The sequence below is a fragment of the Heterodontus francisci genome, chromosome 27 (genome assembly GCF_036365525.1).
Source record: "Heterodontus francisci isolate sHetFra1 chromosome 27, sHetFra1.hap1, whole genome shotgun sequence".
In the NCBI taxonomy this organism is placed as follows: domain Eukaryota; kingdom Metazoa; phylum Chordata; class Chondrichthyes; order Heterodontiformes; family Heterodontidae; genus Heterodontus; species Heterodontus francisci.
In genome coordinates this window covers 56,535,249-56,562,992 of record NC_090397.1, presented here as the reverse complement: position 1 = coordinate 56,562,992, position 27,744 = coordinate 56,535,249, and the positions used below count along the sequence as shown (strand labels likewise).

The 27,744-nt window shown below is 44.9% G+C and overlaps 1 protein-coding gene across 3 annotated transcripts in view; it reads right to left on the bottom strand.

The window, feature by feature from the left end:
* The window catches only part of tspan33a (tetraspanin 33a), a 37,844-nt gene extending 10,369 nt beyond the window's left edge, over positions 1-27,475 (bottom strand). For 2 of the 3 annotated variants that reach the window (XM_068059417.1, XM_068059418.1), the window contains exons 1-4: positions 27,092-27,475; positions 8,256-8,423; positions 1,856-1,913; positions 1,468-1,595 (exon numbers count right to left, since the gene is read on the bottom strand). In XM_068059417.1, coding sequence (XP_067915518.1) covers positions 1,468-1,595; positions 1,856-1,913; positions 8,256-8,423; positions 27,092-27,181 — 444 coding nt within the window. In that variant the 5' untranslated portion in view covers positions 27,182-27,475. The remainder of the gene's footprint in view (positions 1-1,467; positions 1,596-1,855; positions 1,914-8,255; positions 8,424-27,091) is intronic. The other variant, XM_068059419.1, reaches the window with a different exon arrangement.
* Between the last annotated feature and the right edge of the window lie 269 nt (positions 27,476-27,744).

The window sequence follows — 27,744 nt, the reverse complement described above, 5'->3', positions numbered from 1 at the left end:
GGAAAATCAAATCACAACAAATCAAGATAACCAGTCACAGGATGAATGAGAAAGAATTGGAGAGCACAGGTGGGGCGGGGGAATGAGAGAGAAATGTTAATGTCCCAACAAGTGGTGCTGAGTGGTAAGCAGGAAGGTAGAACTGCAATGAAGACTGACCGTGACACCAGCCCAGGCCCCACACAGTTCCACAATCAACACTTGCTTTAATTGCCTTGAGCCAATAGTTTCTAGAATAGAATCAGAACGGATACAGCAGAGGTGGCCATTCGGCCTGTTGTGTCTGTGCCAGCTCTCTGCAAGAGCAACTCAGCAAATCCCAGTTGCCTGCCATTTTCCCCATAGCAGTGCAATTTTCTTCAGATAATTATCCAATTCCCTTTTGAAAGTCACGATTGCGATTTACTCAAGCAGTGCATTCCAGATCCTAAACCACTCACTGTGCAAAAAAGTTTTTCCTCATGTCACTGTTGCTTCTTTTGCCAATCACCTTAAATCTGTGTCCTCTGGTGCTCAAGCCATCCACCAATGGGGACAGTTTCTCCCTACCTACTCTGTCCAGGCCCCTCATGATTAATACCTCTATCAAATCTCCTCTCAACCGTCTCTTCTCCAAAGAGAAAACCCCAGCTTCTCCAATTTATCTTCATAACTGAAGTCTCATCTCCAGAATTATTCTTATAAATCTTTTCTGCACCCTCTCTAAAGTCTTCATATCCTTCCTAAAGTGTAGTGCCCAGAATCGGACACAGACAGACCAGTGTTTTATAAAAGTTCATCATAACTCCCTTGCTTTTGTACTCGTTGCCTCGATTTATAAAGCCCAGGATCCCATGTGTCTTATTAACCACTTTCTCAACCTGTCCTGCCACCTTCACCAATTTGTGCATATTTATCCCCAGGTCTCTCTGTTCCTGCACTCAATTTAGAATTGTACCTTTTATTTTTATTTTGTCTCTCCTCGTTCTTCCTACTGAAATGCATCCCTTCTCTTTAACCAGCAATCCCTTCTCTGCATTAAATTTCATCTGCCATGTGTATGCCCATCCCACCAGCCAGCCTATGTTCTCTTGAAGTCTGTCACTATCCACCTCACAGTTCACAATGCTTCCAAGTTTTGTGTCATCTGCAAATTTTGAAATTTCTTCCCAACATCCCCCCCATTGATGAACCCAATGTCACAGCCTGTAGACGTCTGTGCAACCTGTCAAATCTCAGGCCCTCCCAACTCCAAAGCTTCCTCCTATAGGTGTGAGAAGGGAATTGCAGAATATTAGATGTGGCCTCTGATTGAGGGGGGTCCCGATGCAGGATTGACTCCGCTTTAGTCCCATTTCTCAACAAAGTCGCGCACAGCTGTCCCCCCACTCTATGTTGCACATCACACTGGGCCCCTCCAACCCCATCCCGCTGTCTTGCTCATTACAGCTGGCTCTCCACCCCATTCCTGTGTTGCACATCACTCACTGTCTGCAGTAGGCAGATGTTCTCACGCAGTGATCCTATACAGCCACAGAAAGTGATCAGGAACATCAGTGCGCCCACCACGATGAGGAGGATGGCAGGGTCCACTGCAAGGCAGGCCATGGCAGCCTCTGAAAAATATGGAAAATCCGTCAACGCACAGCTACGCAACTCCGAACCACCCCCCACCAAATCCCAATCCATCCCCCGTTCACATCTTCCCCATCATCCAACCCCCACGGCTTTGAAACCCTTCGCTGCTTCCCTCACTCCTCCCCATCAGAACCCTGTCCCCATTCTCCCTCCTCCTACTCCCCACCCCCCCCCAACCACAATCCTACCCTCCCTTCTGTAGCTCATGAACAATGGAGAAATTATAAAAAAAGCTCACCTGCATGCTTCATAACTCTGGCATACAAACCGATGGCAATCATCACCAGGGAGATACTCTGGGGGGAAAAAAAATAGACCCAAAACAGTTTAGATTTAGATAGGAAGATTAAATTGTATTGCTGGTTATAGGGAAGCTTCTTTCTCTACAAGGTAATTTGTTGTTAGAAAATTATTTTCTTCACAGCAAAAACAAATCCATCTCTTCCCAGATGGAAGGCCTCTCGCCTCAGGCCCCTGAATTCTGCTCTAAATTACATTTTTGAAATTCATTCTCAGGTTGTGGCTTAAAGTTGCCAACCCTCCAGGATTGCCCTGAAGTCTCCAGGAATTGAAGATTAATGTGCAGGACACTGCTGGAACTAAAACCCATGAGAAAAATCATTGGGGCATTTCAAACAATATCTTTTTTTGTGTCAATGTTTTTGTTTATTTGTTATAAAATTGCTGGGAGGTGGAAAAAGAAATGATTATTTGTCTGACTGGCAGACAGACAGTCTTAGGCTAGGGTTGTTTTCCTTAGAGCAGAGAAGACTGGGGGGGGGGGGGGGTGGGGGGAGAGCGGGAACATGATTGAGTTATACAAAATTATGAGGGGCATAGATAAGGTAGATAGGAAGAAACTTTTTCCCTTAGCGGAGGTGTCAACAACTAGGGGGCATAGATTTAAGGTAAGGGGCAGGAGGTTTAGGGGGGATTTGAGGAAAATTTTTTTCACCCAGTGGGTGGTTGGAATCTGGAACGCACTGCCTGAAGAGGTGGTAGAGGCAGGAACCCTCAACATTTTAGTAGTATTTAGATGAGCACTTGAAACGCCATAGCAGACAAGGCTACAGGCCAAGTGCTGGAAAATGGGATTAGAATAGATAGTTGCTTGATGGCTGGTGCAGACACGGTGGGCCGAATGGCCGGTTTCTGTGCTGTATAACTCAATGACAATCAGGTAGAGTCTGTTCACTTTCCCATTGGTCATGGGACGGTGTTATGCCACGAGGATGAACATGATGAGTGAGGGCAGGTGGTTGGAGGTCTTGAAGAAACCTCCAGGAATACATCCAGCTGGAGTCAGTGACCTCAGTGTCACTGGCAAAGCCAATGAATATTGCCCATCTGAATTTCCCCTTCGAAGGCGGTGGTGATGGCTCTTACTCAATTGAGCGCCTTGGTTCAAAGGGTGATTAAGAGTCAACCACATTGGTGCAGGACCAGAATCACATGGAGGCCCAGACCAGGTTCGGGCAGCAGTTTCCTTCCCTAAAAAAAGGACATTAGAGAAATCAAAATAGGTTCAGGTAGCTCAGGGATGGCCCTCTCTTCCTTCTGAAAACGGTATCTGGCTTCTGCTCAGTTCTCCATCTTTCCAACAGTGCAGTTCCCCTCCCTCCCTCTCACATGGGAACGTCAAGCAGGTGACACCGTCCCTCCATTTCCTTACGTGTCTATAAACAGTCTGTGACTGCCCCAGCTAGGTGAACCTCACGTTTGCAACCTGAATGACACCAGTTGGACATATTCCTGGAAGTCTCATCACATAACTTCCCACCTCCAACCACCCATCCAGTCTAAGCTTTTTCCCACCCGATTTCCAATATTTTTATAACTAATGAGCCATTTAAAAACAAAATTAAACGGACCAATGATTTTTCTCTTGGTTTGCTTACCATAGTGTCCCGGATGATTGATCTTCAATTCCTGGAGACTCCAGGACAATCCTGAAGTGTTGGTAACCCGACAGGGCTTGGGTGGGGTGGGGAGGGGCTTTTTACTCTATGAACAGATTCCCTGTCAACAGTTGTACCAGACCCAATGCCACCCACCCCCAAAGAGAGTGATCGATAGCCCCTGTGATCTGGGTGTTTATATGCGTAGACCAGGGCTATCGATCTATCATAACCTGGAGTCAAACTACATCCCCCTACACCTGCTATCCAACCGTGAAGAAACAAGAGAGAGTCTAGTTGGAGACCCAGGCCTGTGGGGTGGGTAGGGTGGGGGCTGTTCTTTACTGAGGAAACCTGTAGAAACCCAGTAACCTTCTTACAAAAGGGGGCCATGTCTCAGCCTGAAACTCCACCCCCCCCCAGTTGGTACCTGCTCCAACGATATATTCCAGTTGCTGCTGGGCTTCAAAGCCCTGGCTGCCAGGGATCGGAGGTCAAACATAATCCATGGACCATTATTTGGACACCCCTATACTCTGCAAGATGATCTTGAAACAGCTCATAGGAACAGGAGAAGCTACTCAGCCCCCGAGCCTGTTCCATTACTGAATTAGATCATGGGTGATCTGTACCTCACCCCATATCCCTCAACACCCTAACCCAACAAAAAGAAAAGTCAATCTCAGGCTTGAAAATCTCTGTCTCATGCTCCCGTGGTCAACTATATACAGGATGTGGAATAAAGCCATCATGACAATCCCCCCATGTGATTAGCCCATGACTCCTTAACCAATACTGACCACTTCCTTAGTAAACTACCCATTATATTGCAAAAGTTCCACTTCAACCCAAAGCTGTCGTTGCAAGTGTGAAAATGAAACCAACAGGTAAGTGGTGATGATTCTGGGGTAGGTATGTACCCAAAACACCATGGGGATGGTGATGAGAATCCCCAAATAACCTGGAGTTGAGGCTTGAAGCCTCCTCTGTGCCCAAGCCAACAAATGTGCCCCAATCTAGTTAGCCAACACACAGCATTCACCTGCGTGACATGCAACGTCTACATTTTATACATGAGGCTTATTACCCATAAGACAGCTGGAGTGTCAGAGAAGCTGTCCAGTGCCGTTACAAATGGGAAATGGAAGGGAGGGCCACAAGAACTGTACTCTGTCTCAAACACTCCCAGGGCAGGTACAGCATGGGTTAGATACAGTGTAGAGGGAGCTTTACTCTGAATCTGACCAGTGTTGTACCTGCCCTGGGAGTTTTTGAAGGGACAGTGTAGGGGGAGCTTTATCCTGTATCCAGACTTGCTACATTTGACCTAGGGATGTTTGATGCTGACACAATTTCTGAAATGAGGAAGTGCGCCACTCTCCAGAATTGACACTCATATACCAGAGCAAATATTCACCCCAAACAATGAAGTGATTATTCCTGAGCTGATCAACATTGAGGAGGAGTTAAGAGTTGCACCTTTCAACCCCCACCCTGGTCATATGTAGCAGTAACCATCACAACACAGGTCTATCCTCAGGGGCTGGGTACTGACGAGAGTCTGATGTGAAATGCAATTTCAAACCCTTGTTCAGACAAAAGCCCACCACATTTCCTTGCTTGGACTAAAGTCTAAATAGGGCAATGACTTGGAACCTTCCAGTAATCAAGAGGCTTGGAATAGAAGAGGAAGAGGAGTTTTTCTGGGGTGACGGAACGGCAGTTCCTGGCTTCATCTGAGCATGTCCCTACAGCAGTCAATCTGGACACCCTTAGTCCTTTAATCAGCAGTGATACCTCACCCTGGGAGGTCAGGCAGGAGGGGGAGACTCAACACCTATCTGGGAAGACTTCCCCGAGTTGGGGTTTCTGGCGAAAATCCAAAATGTTCCCTGGGCACAAAGCTATTCTTTTCCACAAACCTGGCAACTCAAAAACGAACTAATCAAAAACTCGCCAGCCTGTATCCTAACTCCCACACCATGTGCTTGCTGATCAACACTGGTTCCAGGACCAAACACCTCAAATGTAAAAGTCGTACCCTCGTGTTCAAATCCTTCCATGACCTCATCCCTCTGTAACCCTGTAACCACTTCCAGCCCTACATCTCAGAGATCTTTGCACTCCTTCAATTCTGGCCTCTTGTACCTCACTCATGTTCTTGGTCTCTCCAACAGTGGCCGTGCCTTAAAAACTACCTCTTTGACCATGCTTTTGGCCGCCAGTCCTCATATCTCAAGTAACTTGGTATCAAATTTTGTTTACAAGAACAAACTAGCCAATAATGACGCACCTTGAAATAAATAAATAAGGGCAACCATTGAAAGAAAAGAAAAAGGCACAGAGTAAAAGTACATAGACAAAAGGAAAGGATGACTAAAGGGACTAGGAAATGGTTAGGAAAGACATCAAAAACAGATTAGGAAGGCAAAGAGCAACTACAAAATTAAATTATTTCTTTTTATATTCCTTGATAAAGCATTCTACAGGCACATAAAAAACAAATTAAAATCAGGATAGGGATAGGATCACTAAGGGATATACACAGTAATCTCACAGGTAATGTAAGCAAAATGGAAGAAATATTAAATAATTACTTTGCCTCAGTACTTACTTGGCAGCCGTATCATGGTGGGCTCGAGATTAGAAGATCAAAAAGGATAAAAAATATTTAAGATAGAAAGGGGGAGATAATTGATAATCTAATTAAACTGAGGATAAAAACCCCTGCAAATTAGAAGTTATAGCGTAGATAGCAGAGGCACTACTGTGTATATAAACACAAAATCATTAGAGAAGGGAATAATACCAGAGGACTGGCAGACAGCTAATGTGCTTTCTGTATTTAAAAAAGTGGATAGAAACAAGCCCAAGGAACTATAGACTAATTAACTTATCAGTGGTAGGAATGTCCTCGAGGCGGCCAACATCCCCAGCTTATACACACTACTGAGTCAGCGGCGCTGGAGATGGCTTGGCCATGTGAGCCGCATGAAAGATGGCAGGATCCCCAAGGACACATTGTACAGCGAGCTCGCCACTGGTATCAGACCCACCGGCCGTCCACGTCTCTGCTTTAAAGAAGTCTGTAAACGCGACATGAAGTCCTGTAACATTGATCACAAGTCGTGGGAGTCAGTTGCCAGCGATCGCCAGAGCTGGCGGGCAGCATAAAGGCGGGGCTAAAGTGTGGCGAGTCGAAGAGACTTCGCAGTTGGCAGGAAAAAAGACAGAAGCGCAAGGGGAGAGCCAACTGTGTAACAGCCCCGACAACCAATTTTTTCTGCAGCGCCTGTGGAAGAGTCTGTCCCTCTAGTATTGGCCTTTATAGCCACTCCAGGCGCTGCTCCACAAACCACTGACCACCTCCAGGCGCTTACCCATTGTCTCCCGAGACAAGGAGGCCAAAGAAGAAGAAGGTAGGAATGATAATGGAATCCTTACTCAGCTGTAATAGAAAAACATCTACAAACCAAAAAGAGTCGTCAGCGCAGATTTCAAGAAGGAAGGTCATGTTTAACCAATTTTATTGAATTCTTTGAAGTAGTAACAGCAAAGTAGACAAAGGGAATGTAGTAGGCAGAATATATTTGGATTTTTAAAAGGCCTTCAATAAAAAGTACTGCATAGTAGACTCATGATTATGTCAGAACATGTGAAGTCAGGAGACAAGTAACAGAATGGATAGCAAGCTGGCTACAAAGCAGAAAACAGAGGTGGGGGTGAAAGGTGGTTATTCAGATTGGCAAAAGGAGAGAAGGAGTTTCAGAGGAATTGGCACTGGGACAATTATTGTTCACCATTTACATAAACGATTTGCCCTCACAAATTAGAAGTACAATTTCAAACTTTGCGAATGACAACAAATTAGAGGGTGTAGTTAATGCAGAGGAGGACTGTGACAAAATACAGGAAGATGTTAAACTTGCAGAATGGGCAAGTGATTGGCAAATGAACTTCAATCTAGGTAAATGTGGGTGGGACATTTTAACTGGAAGAATAAGGTGGTTACATACACCCTGCAAAATAAGTCAAATAATAAAAATGGGTGAGAGGTGCAAAGGAGTATGGGGGCAGGGGGTGGGGGTAACAGATACCAAAATTCACTAAACCACAACTGGGTCCCTCGCATAATTCTGAGCTGAAAACCTTTCAAGTGCCACATCAAGGATTCATCCCTCTTAGCTGCCATCCTCCCCCCCCCCCCACACCGCTCTCTCTAATAGCTCAGCCAATAGTCTTCTCGCAGCATTTGTTGTCCAACCGCTGAGAGACCAACTAACCCAAACCAGGTTGTACCACAGAATCCCTTTGAAACACCTTTAATGTCAGTGCAAGAGGCAGATGTACCAGCTCAGCCCACTTGCCTGAGTCCTCCTGCCTGCCTGCTTCTCAAGGTGAGGTATCACCGGTAACTAAAGGCCCAAGGATTTCTAGATTGGCCATTGTAGGCAAGTGCCAAGAGGAGGCCAATAGTGGCCATTGGGAATTCAGATGCAGATAATTACATTTTTGATTAGTAAATAAAAAAGAGACACCATTGTTGGTCATGTGATCTCAATAATCAGAGAGAGAGAGAGAGAGAGAGAGATTGTTGATTGTTGTGACTTTTACTTCCTTAGTCACTGAATGACAATAGAGGTTTGTTAAGACACACAGGAAGTACATTTACCATATTACATGCAAGGCATTTTATATAAAATTAATGCTTTTGGCTAAAAAAACAGAAACTGTGAGCACCTTTAAAAGCAATTCATTGGCTGCAAATCTGAGAGGTCCTGTGAATATGACGAGGTGGTTTACAAATCCAAGTTCTTTCACCATATTGTGACATTTCTGTGGTGGCATTAGTGCCTTGAGTCCAGAGTTGTCTCGGGTAGGCATGGTCAGTATTCGTGCTCGCGAAGCCTGGTGGATTAAATCAGGCTGAACAGTGAGAGAACAGGATGTGTTGGCCATTTGCATAGATTTTCCATATTATGATCAGAAGGAACGACAGGTGTGCAGGGCTGGGCTGAATTAAAGGAAGCTCCTGGCTGGAGGCTGTTATTTAATTGGACAGGACTTTCCAGACTTGGTATGGAGCCTGGAATTTTCTCCAAAACAGTTTTTTTTCTTTAGGAAAAAAATACCATGCTCATAAATCCACGTCTGGGCACTGCTGCTACATCTGTTTCAAGTCAGAAACATAATAACTAGTGCCCTCCTATATCGAGCACATTTCTGATGAAAGCTCACAAACATCAACTTTCTTTCTCTGTCCATAGATGCTGTCTGAACTGTATTTCCAGCATTTTCGGTACATAATTTTGAATGATCAATGCTGTAATGTAGGAAATGCAGTAGCTGAATTGCGCACAGCAAGATCCCACAAATAGCACAGAGATAAGTGACCAAAGTGTTGGCTGAGGAATAAACACTCGCTTGGAGAACTGCCCTGCTCCATTCCCTGACAACGCAGAGGCTGAAGCAGACCATTCGCAGCCTTGGGTATCATATTTGATCCCAAGATGAGCATCCAACCACACATCTGTGCCATCACTGAGACTGCCTATTTCCACCTCAGTAACATTGCCCAGCTCTGCCCCAACTTCAGCTCACCTGCAATAAAAACAAAGTGCTGGAAATACTCAGAGGTCTGACAGCATCTGTGGAGGGAGCAGCAGTGTTAACGTTTCAGGTCTGTGACCTTTCATCAGAACTGCCCCAACCTCAGCTCATCTGTTGCTCAATCCCTCAGCCACTCCCTTGTTAGCTCTAGACTTGACTATGCCACTCCTGGATAGCTACCCATCTTCCACCCTCTGTAGACTTGAGATCATCCAAACTCTGCTGTCTTTGTCCTTACTTGCAACAGGTCCCATTCACCCATCAACCCTGTGCCTGTAGATCTACATCGTCTCCCGATTAAGCACATCTAAATTGTAAAATTCTCGTCCTTGTTTTCAAAGCCCTCCATGGTCTTTCTTCTCCCCATCGCTGTAACCTCCTCCAGCCATACAACTCAGACATCTGTACTCCTACAGTTCTGACCTCGAGTATCCTGGATTTTAAAATCACTCCACCATTGGTGGCCGTGCTTTCAGCTGCCAAGGCCCTAAGCTCTGGAATTCCCTCCCTAAATTTCTCTGCCTCTCTACCTCAGTTTCCTTCTTTAAGACGCTCCTTAAAACCTACTCTGACCAAGCTTTTGGTCATCTGCTCTAAAATCTCCTTATGTGGCTCAGTGTCAAATTTTATTTGATAATGCCATGACGTGCCTTGGGATGTTTTACTGTATTAAAGGCACTTTTATAAATACATGTTATCCTTGTGTATCTGGACATTATGCCATAATCAGCAAAGAACACCAGCATCTCTGACTGGAAAACAAAATTGATTTTTGTTTTAAACAAAGATTTTTGCTACCCAATTTACGATACCCAGATGGTCCAATCCAGACAGGGCGAGTAGCAGCACCCAGTATACTCAGGTCATGTTAACTGGAAGTAAGGTATGATTGGTAGCTGGACAGGAAAATACAAACATACACATTAGGAGCGGAGGTAGGCCATTCGGCCCCTTGAGCCTCCTCCGCAATTCAATGAGATCATGGCCGATCTTTATATTTCAAATTCCACACTCCCATCTACCCCCAATAACCCTCAATTCCCTTGCCTAACAAGAATCTATCTATCTCCGCCTTAAAAATATTCAATGATGCTGCCTCCACCACCTTCAGATGCAGCAAGTTCCAAAGTTGCACAACCCTCAGAAAATATTTCTCCTCGTCTGTCCTAAAAGGGCGACCCCTCATTTTAAAACAGTGCCCTCTAGTTCTGACTCCCTCACAAGAGAAAACATCCTTTCCACATCCACCTTGTCAAGACCATTCAGGATCTTATATACTTCAATCAACTCTCCCCTCACTCTTCAACTCCAGTGAAAACAAACCTAGTCTGTCCAACCTTTCCTCATATGACAACCCGCTCTTTCCAGGTATCCAGGAAAATGAGAGGGAGGGTGGTGGAGACAGAGGATGGAAGGGGTCAGGAGATTGTTTGGTTAAGAGGTCAGGTTACAGATGTTAGGCCTACTTTAAAAATAAAAATTGTAAAACAGTCTGGATATTCGCCGAGTAAAATCACCCCACTGAAATCTGTAGCTGTGAGATATCTGTGCTGACTAAACACTCACTCTCAATCACTAACTGAGTGTGCACTACTCAATCACCATCAGATTAATGCATTCATTAACAATCCACAGATTCCAGGCCTGGTTGTGGAATGAGCCCACACTCCTGGCCTGACTGACATTAAACCATTTCATTCCAACTTGCTGCAGCACCTGTCAGGACAAAACAAAAACTACAGCACAACTGCTCAATCCTTCCAACACTGGCTGCGTGCCAATGATGCACAGCTATGGGGCCCTAATGGTTACACTGGGGACTGAAGTGTCAATTGGAAATTCCAATTGCAACCCTGATAAATCTGGGAAAATAGAGTTAAATTATTCTTTGTGAATCACTGAACTCACTGTTTTATTCTTAAGTCATTTATATTTCAATGTGTGACCTGGCAGTGTGCAATAGCACCGTACAGAAAGCACTTTATTTCACCCACCCTATATCTGTCTTGCAAATACTCGATGAGGAAACACATTGAGAGAGTTTACTTTGCATCCAACCAGTGCTGTACCTGAACTGTGAATACTCAAATCCACACAGCATTCCTGAATGGCCACAAATATAGCTCCTTGTGCAACCCGTTAAACACATTGAGAATTTAATCAATGGTGGAAAATGTAATGAGGATGATTCTGCCCAGCACCTCCTCCATACACTGGGAGTACTGACCATACTGTTCCTGGTCAGGGAATCCACCCAGGTTTCCATTTAAATGCAGCAGAAGCATTTCCCAAGGGCATACAGTCATACTAAGTGCTGACAGCATTCAGCTTTTGCAAAAAAAGTGTATTTTCAGGAACAGGATGAGTCCATTCGAGCCTGTTCAGCCATTCAATTAGATCATGGCCAATCTGCATCTCAACCCCATTAAAAAGCTGGGCCAGAGATCTCACTGTATAAATGGCAAGTGATTTAACAAGCAATAGAAACAGGACCGCTCTAACATCCGTGTCAGGTTTATATACACTCATTCTAAAAATTCCGGGGATCCTCTCCAAAGATCCCATTGGGCTCAAGTCAGTCTTCTGGTCATTTGGAACTTGCCAGCAGTATCTCAATGAAACACGGGAACCTGATGTAAAATGGACTGCGGCAGCTTCCAAGAAACTTGCATTTATATAGCGCCTTCCATAACCTCAGGACATCCCAAAGCACTTTTCAGCCAATGAAGTACTTCTGAAGAACTACACCTCAAATAAGTACTTCATTGGCTGTAAAGCACTTTGGGACATCCTGAAGTCATGAAAGGAGCTATATAAATGCAAGTTCTTTCTTTGAAGTGTAGTCACTGTTGTAACACAAGGAAAAGCAGCAGCCACTCTGCACACAAGATCTTACAAACAGCAATGTGATAAAAAAAAAAGACAAATTTATCTGGCTATTAAGTGATGCTGGTTGAGGGATAAATATTGCCTAGGACACTGGAGATAACTCTCCTACTCTTGTTCGAAATAGCACCATGGGACCTTTTATATCTACCTGAGGAGGCAGATGGGCCTCAGTTCAACATCGCATCCCTCAGTACAGCACTGGGACTGTCAGCCTGAAAGTGGGACTTGAAGCCAGGACTTCTGACTCAGAGGCAGGAGTGCTACCCACTGAGCTGACACCAGGCATCAAGTTTAAGCTTCATCTCCAAAGCTCATTAGTATTCAGCAACTCGCTGGCCCGGGATCAGTAAACCTTTTGAAAACCTGTGAATGGTCTGGATAATAAAGTATCTTGAGGCAAATCCAAACATTTTTGGAAAATTAAATAAGGTTGTAGAGGCACTGTGGGAGTGGGTGCGTTTGAAGAATCTGCCGCTTCCCCCTCCCCCCATCCAACCTCTCCATAAATCTTTTATCCTTTATTCACTGGGAACCCAGCACGGATTGTTTCATTTCTTAATGAGCTGGAGAATTAGGCCCTGCCCTCCCTCCCCACCCATGAGCAGCCAATGTTGTGATCCTGGTTTAAATCCAGAGCTTTCACTGTTTCCTATTCTCAGCACATCCCTGCCCAGTGCTGGGGCTGCTGGCCAATCGCACTCTTTATAACTCGGCAGGCATTTTCTAGAGCAGAATCCCACGGCTCACACTCTGTACCTCCTTGTTCACTACAGAGATTGACGAAAGAAAAATCCAAAGCAATCATACAGCAGGAGGGGGATAATTCTATCCTCTGCTGGGAATGTGGGTTCAGCACTGCAGTGATTTTTCTTTGGTGGCCAGGTAGGTATAGTGAGAGGAGATCAACGCTATTTTTTGGGACAAAAAGTTATTCAGTTTCCAACAATTGAACAGAGCTGATTGGCAGATTCAAAAAGGTCAAAAAAGAGGCGAGCTCAACCTTCCACCCAGATGGAAATCTGGCCGGATGGAATGGGCGAGAGTCTGCTCTCGCTGCTGATTGACTCCTCACGGAGGCAGAGTGCAAAGGCAGTCGTGACCCGTTTTGGAGTCAGTCCAAGCGCATGGTGGATAGTCACCTATCTTTTGGCGCACACACACCAAGTCTCGCTTACACACTGACCTGTGGCAGAGAGCTCAGAGCAGATTCCCACTCCTGACTGCTGCTTACTGGCGCCAAGCATATAGGTTTATGCTACTGACCACTATCCAGTGAATCCCACTGGAAAGTCCACTGCATGCTTCAGGTGAGGGTAGGGTGGGGTCTGGCTGGGCTGCGATGCCCACTACAGTCAGATAGCTCACCAGCACTAACTTTCAAGGTTCACAGAGGGTGGCCAACACACAGGGACCACCAAACTTTTGAAGTTTTCCAATTTCCCATTCTCCTCCCTCTCTGGTGCTGAACATCTCCAGGTACAAACCAAATGTGCCAGAGTATAACCAGAGCCTGTCAGTCTGAAACCCCAGAAGCAGTCACCATCAGGAGAGGACCAAAAAACCATTGAAAGAATACAATGAAGCATGATAGTAAAAAGGACAAGTCAGTTCATTCAACCACTTGCCCAAAACCCAACTCTCCATAGACCCAGTACAGTTTCTTCATCATGAACTCTACCCCAGACACACTCCTCATGGAAGGATCCACACAGTTTCATCCTGTCCAAACAGGAAACAGTTAGTGACCAGTGCCCACAGGATTCAGACAGGGAGGAGTCAAAAACATCCAGATAAAAACTCTCAGCTCCAGCTGGAATCAACAGCATCAATGTCCAGCATTGGGCCTGACTCAGGGCTTAGTCAAAATCAGAGTGGATATCATATTGAAGGAGCTAGGTCTCCCAAACCATGGAGGGCAAACTTGTTCTGGTTTTGTTCAGACAAGGAGAACACAGTGCTATTTTCATCAGGGTGATATGATCTGCAAGCATCACAATGATGCGTTTCAATATCAGCCACCATGAGTGTTTGTAAAATAATGGATGTAATTTCTTCAAAAGCACCCAGTGAATTTATATGATAGGCACCCTGGGACAACATCTGAACTCTCAGCCATGGGGCAGAACATTATCACTCTGTTTCTTGCACCATGTGACATTGATTGGGAGCAAGAGCTTGAAACAGCTGAAGTGGTTTAGATTGCACATGTTCAAACATCCACACGTATGCACATGTACACGTGTAAGCACCATGCATTTCCTATGTACAAGCCTTTACATCTGTCTCTCTCTATGCCTGTGTGTACGGGCATGTGCGTGTGAAAGGAGTGGAATAAATGAATCAGACACCTGACGGGCTGTGCCTGTTTTGGAATGCTCAAATGGCCGTGTGCTATCTGTGAGTATCAACACCAGTGACAGGCACAGGCTATATCTGCGTCACAGTTCCGCAACAAAGAGCTCTCAATTGAGCTGGAAGAAGTTTCCCCAATTTGTTCTCTGTCGTTGATCCAAGTCTGAGCTCTGATCTCCCTCTGGGAGAGACAGAATTGTTACAGCGCAGGAGTGACCATTCGACCCATCACATCTACACCAGCTCCCCAAAAGAGAAATTTATCAAATGCCATTCCCTGGCTTCTCCCTGTAACCCCACACATTCTTCATTTTCAGATAACAGTCTAATTCCTTTTTGAACGTCTCGATTGAACCTGCCTCCACCACACTCAGGCAGTGCATTCCAGATCCGAACCACTCACTGTGTGAAGAAGTTTTTCCCCAATGTCGCTTTTGCTAATTACCTTAAATGTGTGCCCTCTTCTCCATTCTTTCACGAGTGGGAACAGTTTTTCCCCGATCCACTCTATCCAGACCCATGATTTTTGATTATCTCGATCAATTCTCCGCTCAGCTTTCGCTTCTCCAAGGAAGAGAGTCCTAACTTCAATTTATCTTCATAACTGAAGTTTCTCATCCCTGGAACCATTCTTGTGAATCTTTTCTGCACTCTCTCTCCAATGCCTTCACATCTTTCCTAAAGTGTGGCATCCAGAACTGGACACAATACTCCAGGTAAGGCCAAACTAGTCTTATACAAGTTCAACATAACCACCTTGCTCTTGCAGTCTATGCCTTATTAATAAAGCCTAGGCTACTGTATGCTTTATTAACTGCTCTCTCAACCTGTCCTGCCACCTTCAATGACTTATGCATATACACCCAGATCCCTCTGTTCTTGCACCCACTTTAGATTTGTACCTTTTGTGTTATATTGTCTCTCCACGTTCTTGCTACCAAAATGGATCACTTCACATTTCTCTGGATTGAATGTCATCTGCCACTTCTCCGGCCATTCCAGCAACTTGTCTATGTCCTTTTGAAGTTCTAAACTATCCTCCTCACAGTTCACAATTATTCCAAGTTTTGTATCATCCGCAAATTTTAAAATTGTGCCAAGTACACCAAGGTCTAGGCCATTAATATATTTTAGAAAGAACAAGGGTTCGAACACTGACTGCTGGGAAACTCCAATGCAAACTTTCCTCAAGCCTGAAGAATATGCCCTAAAATCACTAGCTGGGGCTCTCTACTCTAACTCAGCAATACGCAATGTGACCATGGGGGCCAGTTAGGGTGCAGTTCACTGTTATCTGCAGCTACTCCATGTTAGGCTGGCCATCTGTGCACAAGGTAAGTGAGCAACATAGACATAGAAAGAGCGTCATTAGAGTTGAAATTGATGGCAAAAACTTGGTGAATAAACAATGGGTTTGGTGAATCAGCTACACGGAAACAAACTGGATGGTTGGCCTTGAACATATGAATTAGGAGCAGGAGTAGGACATTCAGCCCCTCGAGCCTGCTCCACCATTTGATAAGATCATGGCTAATCTGATTGTGGCCTCGACTCTACTTTCCTGTCTACCCTCTAGACCCTTTAACTCCCTTGCCTATCAACAATCGAACTCAACCTTAAAAATATTCAATGACGCAGCCTCCACTGCTCTCTGGGAAAGAGAATACCACAGACTAAATTCTCAGAGGAAAAAAATTCTCATCTCCATCTTAAATGGGAGACCCCTTATTTAAAAAAAAACTGTGTCCCCTAGTTCTACTCAGGGCTTGGATATAGGTCAGAGGAACACAGGAACATGATGGAGGCCATTCAGCTGCTACAGACTGTTCTGTCATTCACTTAAATCATGGCTGAACTGTATCTCAACTCCATTTACCTGCCCGGCTTCTATATTCTTCACTATCCTTACTTAACAAAAATCTATCAATTTCAATTTTTAACATTTTCAAATGATTCCCCCAATAAGCTCGAGGCTGTCGGGGCAGGGTGGGGGTGGTGGAGGAAAGTTCCAGATTTTCACTACACTTCATGTGAAGAAATGCTTCCTGCCATCACCCCTCAACGGTCTAGCTCTAATTTTAAAGGTTAGGCACCTTGTTCTGGATTCCCCCAGAGAAAATCTCAATTAGATCAGCCTTTAATCTTCCATAGTCAAGGGAAATATAAGCCTAGTCTATGCAATCTGGACGCATAACTTAAAACTTTTTTTTTGCCCCGGTATCATTCTGGTGAATCCTCGCTGCAGCCTTTGCAAGGCCAGTACACCCTTGGTGAGGTACAGTGCCCAGAACAGAATGCAGTACTCTATAAACAGGCTGTAACCAGAGCTTTATATAATGAACATATTTTTTTGTATTCCAGCCCCCTTGAGGAACAGTGTTGAACAGGTGACCCGTTTCAGGTTGCTGCACAAGTGCCCATCAATAAACTCCATGGAGCTCCTCAGACACCCAGTCATTGAGCCACACACTCATTACAAATTACTGACTCATTCTCTTCCTGCTTCATTTGTTTGTGTTTGATGAGGTGATCTTTTGGTAAAATGGGGTGTAAAAGAATAATTTTTCTTTCGTTATTATATTTCACTGCCTCCACCACCCCTACACCAATAGTATAGAGAGAGGGCAAGCTAACAGATCTAGATCTCCAGTGTCTTTGGTCACAAAGCAGGGCAGGTTGAGACATTTGACATACAGAATCCAAGAGAAATAAACAAGCAATATTGTTATGAAGCCTTGGAAAATATTATAGACCTGAGGGCGAGAAAGAGGACAACTGACACGGACATTTGCTGGTTACACAGGGGAGAGGAGAGGGGACATATTGGTCATACTGGTTTGCAAGAATAAAAGGATTTCAATAGTGTCTTTCATGACCTCAGGGCTTCCCAAAGTGCATTCCAGCTAATTAAGTATTTTTAGTGTTGTAATGTAGGAAATGAAGCAGCCAATTTGTGCACAAGGTCCCACAAAACAGCAATGTGATAATTAGCAGATATTCTTTGAGGGTGGTGAGGTGGAAGGGATGTTATACAAGGCATAAATTGAGGGATAAATATCGGTCAGACCACTGGGGAAATTCCCATTTTTCTTTGAATTAGTACCATGGGATCTTTTATATTCGCCCGAGAAGGTGGACAGATCCTTGGATTAACACCTCATCCAAAGACAGTTCTGATTCCACAATCACCCTCCATCCAAATCGAGCATTATGGAACCTTGCTATGTGTAAATTGTTGTAATGTGGGAAACACAGTAGGCAATGACTAGGCTTCAAGTATTTAATTGGCTGCAAAACACTTTGGGTCCCGAGGTCATGAAAGGCACAATATTAATGCAAACCTCTTTTACGCACCCCCCCCCCCCCACCTTCCCTTTTGTTTTTCCCACCCTCCCCCATTTCACCTGCTTAAAACCTATTACATTTCCAACTTTTCCCAGTTCTGATGAAAGGTCACAGACCTGAAACATTACTGCCAAACCTGCTGAGTGTTTCCAGCATTTTCTATTTTCATTCCTCTTTTCTCCCTGTGCTCAGTGCAGAAGTTCTACATTAGATGACATTCTCAACCCAGGTCAAATTGAAAACCAAAACTATTGTCACGACCGAGGTGGGAAGAGTGCACTGTCTTTTCTAGTTCCACTTCTCCACAGGTCATAATATATTTAAATATTTACCCAGTTACTGATACAGTCAATCATATACACTTTTTAAATCCCAAAATAAAATACACCAACCAGGTTTCTTCAATAAACATAGTTATCCATTTATTATAAAACAAGATATAATCAGTAATGAAGCAAAGCATTAACAGATTGAAATAGGAAAGTTCCCCTTTACCTTAGCCACACACTGGTTAACTGAAAAAATAAAGAAATTTTGTCTTTAGAGCAAAAAAAACAGACAAAAAAAAAATTTTTGGTCAAATACTTGCTAATTCTTGAAGAAAAAAAATTATGTGGAAAGATGTCAGATTTTTTTTGGTTTGGCATCCCAAATACGTGTAGATGGCTGTCACTGGGATCTTCCTAGAACAGTTCTTTTCAGGTGCTGTTGAAGATCAGTTTGGGCAGGCTTCCCAGAAGAAATGCGGCAACAGGGGTTTCAGGCAGGCCTTGCAGGAGGAATGCAGCATCAATTTCTCTATTTCCTACACTCGCTTCTAAGAGCTTCTCAAAGAGGTGGAAAAACAGGCAGGCTTTTCAGGAGAGCTGGGGTTTGTCCTTGGCAGGTTGATTTTTTAAACTCCTTTTCAGAACACTGTCCATACCCCAACTGCCTGTTCAAAGCCAAATCAAAAGAAAATCTCAGGGGTCAAGCTTCCTGACCCCTAGAAATCTTGACCTGTTACTTCTTGGTAAACATCTTTTCCCAGGTCAAAAAGTTCCCACTGTGTACTTATCTGAAAACAGGTGCCTTCCAGTTACTGTTGTTTACAAATCAAGTCCAAAAGACCTTCCGATGACTTTAAAAAAAAAAGAACAAATTCCAGCATCTATGGAATCCTTTTTTCAGACAATCATGCAGCTGTGACTGTGATCAGCATATTCAGCACAAACCAGCAATCCTAGGCTGCAACCAATGATTCCAGAACTGGTCAAGACCTGCACAGAACTGAAGCAGCAAATGTCGGTTTTACTTCCTCACAATGCAGTGGCGATCTTGAGAACATTGCTTTACTTGTGGCAATTTAGTATAGACAAGACAATAATAAAATGCTGCAAAACTGACAAATGCCATTTAGTACATCACTTCTGTGCTGGTGCTTTTCTGCACAGGCCACCCAGTCTAATCCCACTCTCCTGGACCCTCCCCATTACCTTTAACAAGTTTAAACATGTACAGAAGTTTCCAGCTTCCAAACCAAATGAACATAAAAGCAAGAGCTGAGTGTGTCAGGCATCTATTTGTCCTTGAAGATATAAATGCTAGTTTTGTGACCTCCACAAATGAACCTGTGTTTAACACCATGGCAACCCAATTGACCTTTTAAGCAATCAGCCAGTGAAAGGCTTTTCGGAGGGAAAAGGCTGGTATGTGATGATACTAAGCATTGTGTTCTGACCTCCAGCAACCTAATTGTGACAATTCAAAAAGGCATTTGTGTGCACCAAAAATAATTCCAATAATTTGAATTAAACAATGTAAATAACACAGCAATGAGAGAATTGCATGCTAAATTACATTGCTGTTTGTGGGATCTTGCTGAGTGCAAACTGGCTGCTGCATTTCCTACATTACAACAATGAATGCACTCAAAGCACTTTGGGATGTCCTGAGGTTGTGAAAGGTGCTATAGAAATGCAAGTCTTCCTTTTCTTCCTATTTCGGAACCCATTAGGTCGCTTGGATGTATCCCAAAACATTTTACACAATGAACTGTTTTGGAAGTGCACTGACTGTCATGTGCAATAGTAACTATACACAGCAAGGAGATGAATGAACAGGTTAACTTGCTTTCGGTTATGTTGGTTGAGGCCAATCTTTGCCAAGACACTGGGAGAACTCACTGCCCATCCTCAAATAGTGCCATGGGATCTTTTACATCAACTAACAGGCAGTGTCTTAATCTTTTTTTTTTCTTTTTGGGCCTCCTTATCTCGAGAGACAATGGATACGCGCCTGGAGGTGGTCAGTGGTTTGTGAAGCAGCGCCTGGAGTGGCTATAAAGGCCAATTCTGGAGTGACAGGCTCTTCCACAGGTGCTGCAGAGAAATTTGTTTGTTGAGGCTGTTGCACAGTTGGCTCTCCCCTTGCGCCTCTGTCTTTTTTCCTGCCAACTACTAAGTCTCTTCGACTCGCCACAATTTAGCCCTGTCTTTATGGCTGCCCGCCAGCTCTGGCGAATGCTGGCAACTGACTCCCACGACTTGTGATCAATGTCACACGATTTCATGTCGCGTTTGCAGACGTCTTTATAACGGAGACATGGACGGCCGGTGGGTCTGATACCAGTGGCGAGCTCGCTGTACAATGTGTCTTTGGGGATCCTGCCATCTTCCATGCGGCTCACATGGCCAAGCCATCTCAAGCGCCGCTGACTCAGTAGTGTGTATAAGCTGGGGATGTTGGCCGCTTCAAGGACTTCTGTGTTGGAGATATAGTCCTGCCACCTGATGCCAAGTATTCTCCGAAGGCAGCGAAGATGGAATGAATTGAGACGTCGCTCTTGGCTGGCATACGTTGTCCAGGCCTCGCTGCCGTAGAGCAAGGTACTGAGGACACAGGCCTGATACACTCGGACTTTTGTGTTCCGTGTCAGTGCGCCATTTTCCCACACTCTCTTGGCCAGTCTGAACATAGCAGTGGAAGCCTTACCCATGCGCTTGTTGATTTCTGCATCTAGAGACAGGTTACTGGTGATAGTTGAGCCTAGGTAGGTGAACTCTTGAACCACTTCCAGAGCGTGGTCGCCAATATTGATGGATGGAGCATTTCTGACATCCTGCCCCATGATGTTCGTTTTCTTGAGGCTGATGGTTAGGCCAAATTCATTGCAGGCAGACGCAAACCTGTCGATGAGACTCTGCAGGCATTCTTCAGTGTGAGATGTTAAAGCAGCATCGTCAGCAAAGAGGAGTTCTCTGATGAGGACTTTCCGTACTTTGGACTTCGCTCTTAGACGGGCAAGGTTGAACAACCTGCCCCCTGATCTTGTGTGGAGGAAAATTCCTTCTTCAGAGGATTTGAACGCATGTGAAAGCAGCAGGGAGAAGAAAATCCCAAAAAGTGTGGGTGCGAGAACACAGCCCTGTTTCACACCACTCAGGATAGGAAAGGGCTCTGATGAGGAGCCACCATGTTGAATTGTGCCTTTCATATTGTCATGGAATGAGGTGATGATACTTAGTAGCTTTGGTGGACATCCGATCTTTTCTAGTAGTCTGAAGAGACCACGTCTGCTGACGAGGTCAAAGGCTTTGGTGAGATCAATGAAAGCAATGTAGAGGGGCATCTGTTGTTCACGGCATTTCTCCTGTATCTGACGAAGGGAGAACAGCATGTCAATAGTCGATCTCTCTGCACGAAAGCCACACTGTGCCTCAGGGTAGACGCGCTCGGCCAGCTTCTGGAGCCTGTTCAGAGCGACTCGAGCAAAGACTTTCCCCACTATGCTGAGCAGGGAGATTCCACGGTAGTTGTTGCAGTCACCGCGGTCACCTTTGTTTTTATAGAGGGTGATGATGTTGGCATCGCGCATGTCCTGGGGTACTGCTCCCTCGTCCCAGCACAGGCATAGCAGTTCATGTAGTGCTGAGAGTATAGCAGGCTTGGCACTCTTGATTATTTCAGGGGTAATGCTGTCCTTCCCAGGGGCTTTTCCGCTGGCTAGGGAATCAATGGCATCACTGAGTTCCGATTTGGTTGGCTGTATGTCCAGCTCATCCATGACTGGTAGAGGCTGGGCTGCATTGAGGGCAGTCTCAGTGACAGCATTCTCCCTGGAGTACAGTTCTAGGTAGTGCTCAACCCAGCGGTCCATCTGTTTGCGTTGGTCAGTGATTATGTCCCCCGATTTAGATTTGAGGGGGGTGATCTTCTTGATGGTTGGCCCAAGAGCTCTCTTCATGCCATCATACATTCCTCTGATGTTTCCGGTGTCTGAGGCCAGCTGAATATGGCTGCATAGGTGTTGCCAGTAATCGTTTGCGCAACGCCTAGCTGTTCTTTGTGCAGTACTTCTGGCTGCTTTAAGTGCTGCGGATGTTAAATCGCTGGGGGCTTTCTTGTAGTTCAAAAGTGCAATGCGCTTAGCGGCTATGACAGGTTCCAGCTCTTCATTATGAGATTGAAACCAGTCTGCATTTCTCTTCGCACTTTTGCCGTAGGTGGTCAAAGCTGACTCATAGATGGCGTCTCTGATGTGGGCCCACTTGGTCTCAGCATCCCCTGTGGGAGTGTTTTGAAGGGCTGTTACAAGTGAATTTAGAAATTTTTGTAACAGCTGTGGGTGAGAAATTCTGCTCGTGTTGATGCGCGGGTGGCCCTTCTGCTTGGAATGATGCAACTTCTTTGGTCTGAGTCTAACCTTGCTGCACACCAGGGAGTGGTCGGTGTCGCAGTCCGCACTGTGGAAGCTTAATAGTTCATGAATAACAGCATTCCCTTTGCACTGCATTGGACTGTCAGCCTGGATTACATGTTCACATTAGAGTAGAGTGTGAAGCTATAGCCTTCTTAGACAAGGGTGGCCTCAATGTATGCAACTACAGGTACCACAATATGTAACGTAGCACAGATTCTACATTATACCATAATGGTCTAAGGAAAGATGTAAATCTTTTTAAATTTCCTTTTTGTTGCACAACTGAAATATTTTTTTAAATGTACCGGGGATATTGTCCCTGCAGGATCTCTGGAACCTTCAACTTGTCAGAAAATGCTATAGGATTTATGGTTCTCTATTCAGTGCTCCAAAGGTTCCTGTCAATCGCAGAGACAGACACTCGTGTAATGGATCTCAAACTGGGGTCTGCTGATGCTGGTTATTGGTGATGCAGGGCCGGCCTTATGGGTCGGCAATCTGGGTGACCACCGCCCCACCCGCCCCCAGAGTACAATGATCAAGGGTCAGCGAGTGAGCGGTGACTGGAGGGGTGCTCTGCTCCCCTGTACCTCTCGTGCCGTACAGTGACAGACCCGTACGTCCCAGTGCCCTATCTTCGTGATGTACAGTTCAAAGTGCTTTCTCCAGACACAACTCATGTGAAAGGGCAGGACCTGTAACTACTCTAATATACCTCAGCCTTGGCCATTGACTACAGCTGCACCAGTTTCCACACCCCCACTCTTGCAGTATTCCTTGCCATTAACTGCCATCACACCAGCCTCAGCCTTCACCAGATCATTTCTCATCACTTACAACCTGATTTAAGAACCAAACCTATGCTTTCCCTTTGTCTGCTTTAGGAAGGAACATTCCCTTTGGGGTGCCCTTGTTCATCCTTGTAACACCTCTCTTCCTTGGTAACAGAAGTATCACCTTCCCATTCTGCTACACCTACACCCACACCACTGTCCAGAACCCCAAGCGCTGCTTCAACGTGAGGCAGCAATTTTCATGCCTTTCCTCCAATCCAGTACCCCTTACTCACTGCACAAGCTGTGATCGTGTCTACAACAGGAGACTAAGCACAGATCATGCTACTACTTGCCAAGCACTATATTAAAAAAAAATACAAGTTCAGAACAAGCCAAGGCATTTTTTTTCTTGCACAGGCCTGAAATTCCAAGTATCCCATTCTACTAGTGGAGCATAGGAAGCCACCCAAGTGAGCACTAGAATAACTGGAGGTAAAATACTGCGGATGTTGGAAATCTGAACTATAAACGTTCCCAGCTGGGTCAGACAGCACAGGAGAGGGAGAGAAACAAAGTTAACATCTTGAGTTCTGCTGATAGGTCATTGACCTGAAACGTAAAGGTCATCAACCCGAAATGTTAACAGTTTCTCATTCCACAGATGCTGCCTGACCAGCTGAGAATTCCCAACATTTTCTGTTTATTGTATTATAGGCAGGTCTGGAGATGACAAAAGAATGGATGAGGGTTTTAGCAGATGGGATGAAGAGGTGAGTGATATTACAGGAGGTGCAAAGAGGTGATCTTCACAATGGGGAGAATATTGAATTGGAATCTCCGTTCACCGTCAAATAGGCACTGAAACGGTGAATGGTCTGGTTCAACCCAAGACAGTAGCCTGATGGGGGATGGAAAAGGAACGTAGGAATTGCTAGGCAAAAAAAAAAGGGCAAAACACATCTATTTCACCTTCTACCATTCTGCTAGTTACATGATACAATATGGAGTTGCTGATGTCAAGGGTATGGAGTTCATGGCAGTGACTGATGTTTTGATCTTCAGCTAAACATTAGGAATACTGCAAACTGCATAACATACAAGCAGTCAGACAGCAGAGAGTCAGCGGAGGGGAGTCAAGAAAGGTGGAGGTGAGTTAGAGCAGGGTTATCAGCATGCATGTACAAACTAACACCACGTCTACGGATGATGTCACCAATAGCAGCAAGAGGAAGGGGCCAATGACAGATCCTTAAGAAACCCTCCAGATACCAGTGCAGGGGCAGGAGGAGAGGTCATTGCTGTCCCCGAGGCTACAAAAAGTGCTCTACAAGTGCAGGTTTTTCCAATTTCTACTGGGTATTTATCACAAGTTAAAAGCAAGCACAGGATAAAGATTTCAGACCCTTCCAACTCGTGCCAACATTGATAATCATCTGACGCATAGTGCACCAAGAGGATACATAGCTGGATGTGGCGATGATTGGGTAAAATGGACTGAACTGGCTCAGTTCAGTTAATCCACAGGGGAGGGGAGATTGGCAAGTACCAGTCCACTTCAGATTGGAATCACGTTCCTTTCAAGTGGTTCTGATGAAAGGTCACAGACTTGAAACATTAACTCTTTCTCTCTCTCCACAGATGCTGCCAGATGTGCAGAGTATTTCCAGCAGTTTCTATTTTTATTTCAGATTTCCAGCATCTGCAGCATGTTGCTTTTGTATTCATTTTTAAACAGGAACTGGCCCAGCATCAAGAATGTCAGGAACAAGCTCAGGCATCTTAGAATAAAGCTGCTCCTTTTGGTTAAGCATTCGTTAGCTGTCAGCAATCTCACCTCTGAGTCAGGAGGTTGTGGGCTCAAGACTCATTCAAGAAACTGGAGCACAAAATCCAGGGTGATGCTCCAGTGCAGGACTGAGGGGAGTGCTGCAATGTATCCTCAATTTATTTGTAATGCGCGGGCAATTTAAATGTTTTTGTGCCATCACACACATGTAGTAACTTAAAGGGGTTGACTTGTGAGCAGCTAAACAGCTTAGAGGGAACATTGGTCAGAGGTAGCGTTTTTCAGATGAGACGTTAAATCAAAGCCATCTCTGCCCTCTCAGGTAGATGTAAAAAGATCCCATGACACTTGTTGATTGCAGGGGAGTCATCCTAGTGTCCTGGCCAATATTTATTCTTCAACCAACAGCACTAAAGAGAGATTACCTACTCATGATCACATTGCTGTTTGTGGGACCTTGCCATTCACAAATTGGCTGCCACATTTCCTACAACAGTGACTACACTTCAGAAAGTGTGAGGGGGTGCAGGAGCAGAGGGACCTAGTGTATATGTACATAAGTCATTGAAGGTGGCAGGACAGGTTGAGAGCAGTTAATAAAGCATACAGTTTCCTGGGCTTTAAGTACAAGAGCAAGGAAGTTGTGTTGAATTTGTAAAAGACACTAGTTCAGCCTCAGCTGGAGTATTGTGTCCAGTTCAGGGTGCCGCACTTCAGGAAAGATGCAAGGGCATTGGAGAGAGTACAGAAAAGATTCAGGAGAATGGTTCCAGGGATGAAGAGCTTCAGTTATGAAGATAGATTGGAGAAGTTGGGACTGTTTTCCTTGGAGAAGAAAAGGCTGAGAGGGAATTTGATAGAGGTATTCAAAAGTCACGAGGGGTCTGGACAGAGTGGATAGAGAAAAACTGTTCCCACCCATGAAAGGATCAAGAACGAGAGGGCACAGATTTAAAGTATTTGGTAAGAGAAGCAAAAGCGACAAGAGGATAAACTTTTTCAAGCAGCGAGTGGTTAAGGTCTGGAATGTACTGCCTGACACTGTGGGGAGGCAGGTTCAACTGAAGCACTCAAAAGGGAATTAGATGGTTATATGAAAAGGAAGAGTGTGCAGGGTTATGGGGGAGAAGACAGGGGAACGGAACCGAGTGAATTGTTCTTTTGAAGAGCTAGTGCAGACATGATGGGCCAAATGGCCTCTTTCTGTGCTGTAACAAGTCTGTGATTCTGTGAAGTACTTCCTCGGCTGAAAAGGGCGATAGATTTTCATTTTTATGACACCTTTCTTAATCAGGAAGAGCTGAAAGGTCGACAAGAGAGTTTTACAGATCACAGCTTCTGGGTGGATGTTGGAAAAAAAAAGAAAAAAAAAGAGGAAGTAAACAAAGTGTCAAATGTGTAACCTGGGATTCAGCCACCAGAGCAAAAGGGACTGAAATCATTCTGGCAAGCCTCTTTTTTCATGAGGTGGGGGGTGGACTCAAAATTGCTCTGCACCCTTTTGATCCATGGCAATGCCAAGAGCTGGTCCCAGGCCAGTGCCACCATTCTGGTGAGGGCACAGTTTGCAGACTTTGCTCTTTAAGTATTCCAGGATCTGTCCTCAAATTAATCAGAATGGGGTGGAGGGCAGTGTTAAAAAAATTACACACAAAGCTCTTTCAAAACAATACTTGATTTTTTTTTGGTGGTGGTGGGGGGGTGGTGGGAGGGGGAAGATAATGGGAAATCCCAGAAAATTGTCAAAATTCTAAATGGAGTTAATGATTAACAGCTTTCAGAAATGAATAACTTTTTCGAAGCAATGTAGGGGACCTCCAGCATTTAAAAAAAAAACCCGTCCTTTTAATAAAACACTGTTGCTAGGAAATCCCCAAGTGGTTGGCCTGAGTGCATATTGAATGATTATGGAGGGGGTTTAGCACCATGAAATGCCTGTATGCTTTAGTTAGTCCCTCGTCGAACATGCCTGGCCGGAGAAGAGGGGCAGGTTGCTAAGATGCAAGTTTACAGCCCTTTTAAAAAGAAAGCCAAGCTCGCAGTCCAACATAAATCTCCCTTTAGGACACAGGGTCAGAAAATAAAAGCTAGATCTACGACGCGTTTAATCAGGAGATAATGAAAAGAGATCACTTACCCAGAACAACAGATTAAACAGAAACAGTAAATATTTAACAACAGGGTTGACGAAGGTGAAATCCTCTCCCTGCGTCCGAGTTCGAACCATGGTTAAGAAAGATTCCCCTGTATACAAGGTGCAAGCTGAATCAGGAAAGGTCCCACTGCAAAAATTAAACTGGATTAAAGCAGCATCTTCCTTTTGCACCGGGAGAGGCTGAGGACGAGATTCACCGGTACTTCTCAGCAGTGATTTTACTTTAATTCATAAAGGGAGGAGTAAATTACTTCGATTACAACGCTTCCGCCTTCCCCAGAAACTGACGACCCGGCGCTGCGAATCAACCGAACCTGCGATAAGGCGGCAGCAGCTCCGGCTGCCCTGCATCCCCGCCCCCACGGGGGCATCCGCCCTCCCCCCGCACGCTATTGGACCTGCAGCGCCAATCTCTCTTTCTCATTCGCTTCCAGTCGATGCCCATCACGCTACGCAACAATGGGCGCCAGCAGGTTAGGTTGTTCTTCACCTGTTCCCAGAACATAGTGACGTCATTCAAATGGTCACAGGTGTGGAGGAAACCAGCAGGATGGGGACTTGAGGAAAGTGAGGTGGAAGGGAATTCCAAGAAGGAGGACGTAAAAATAGGAAGGAGGGAATTTGCAAGGGAGAGA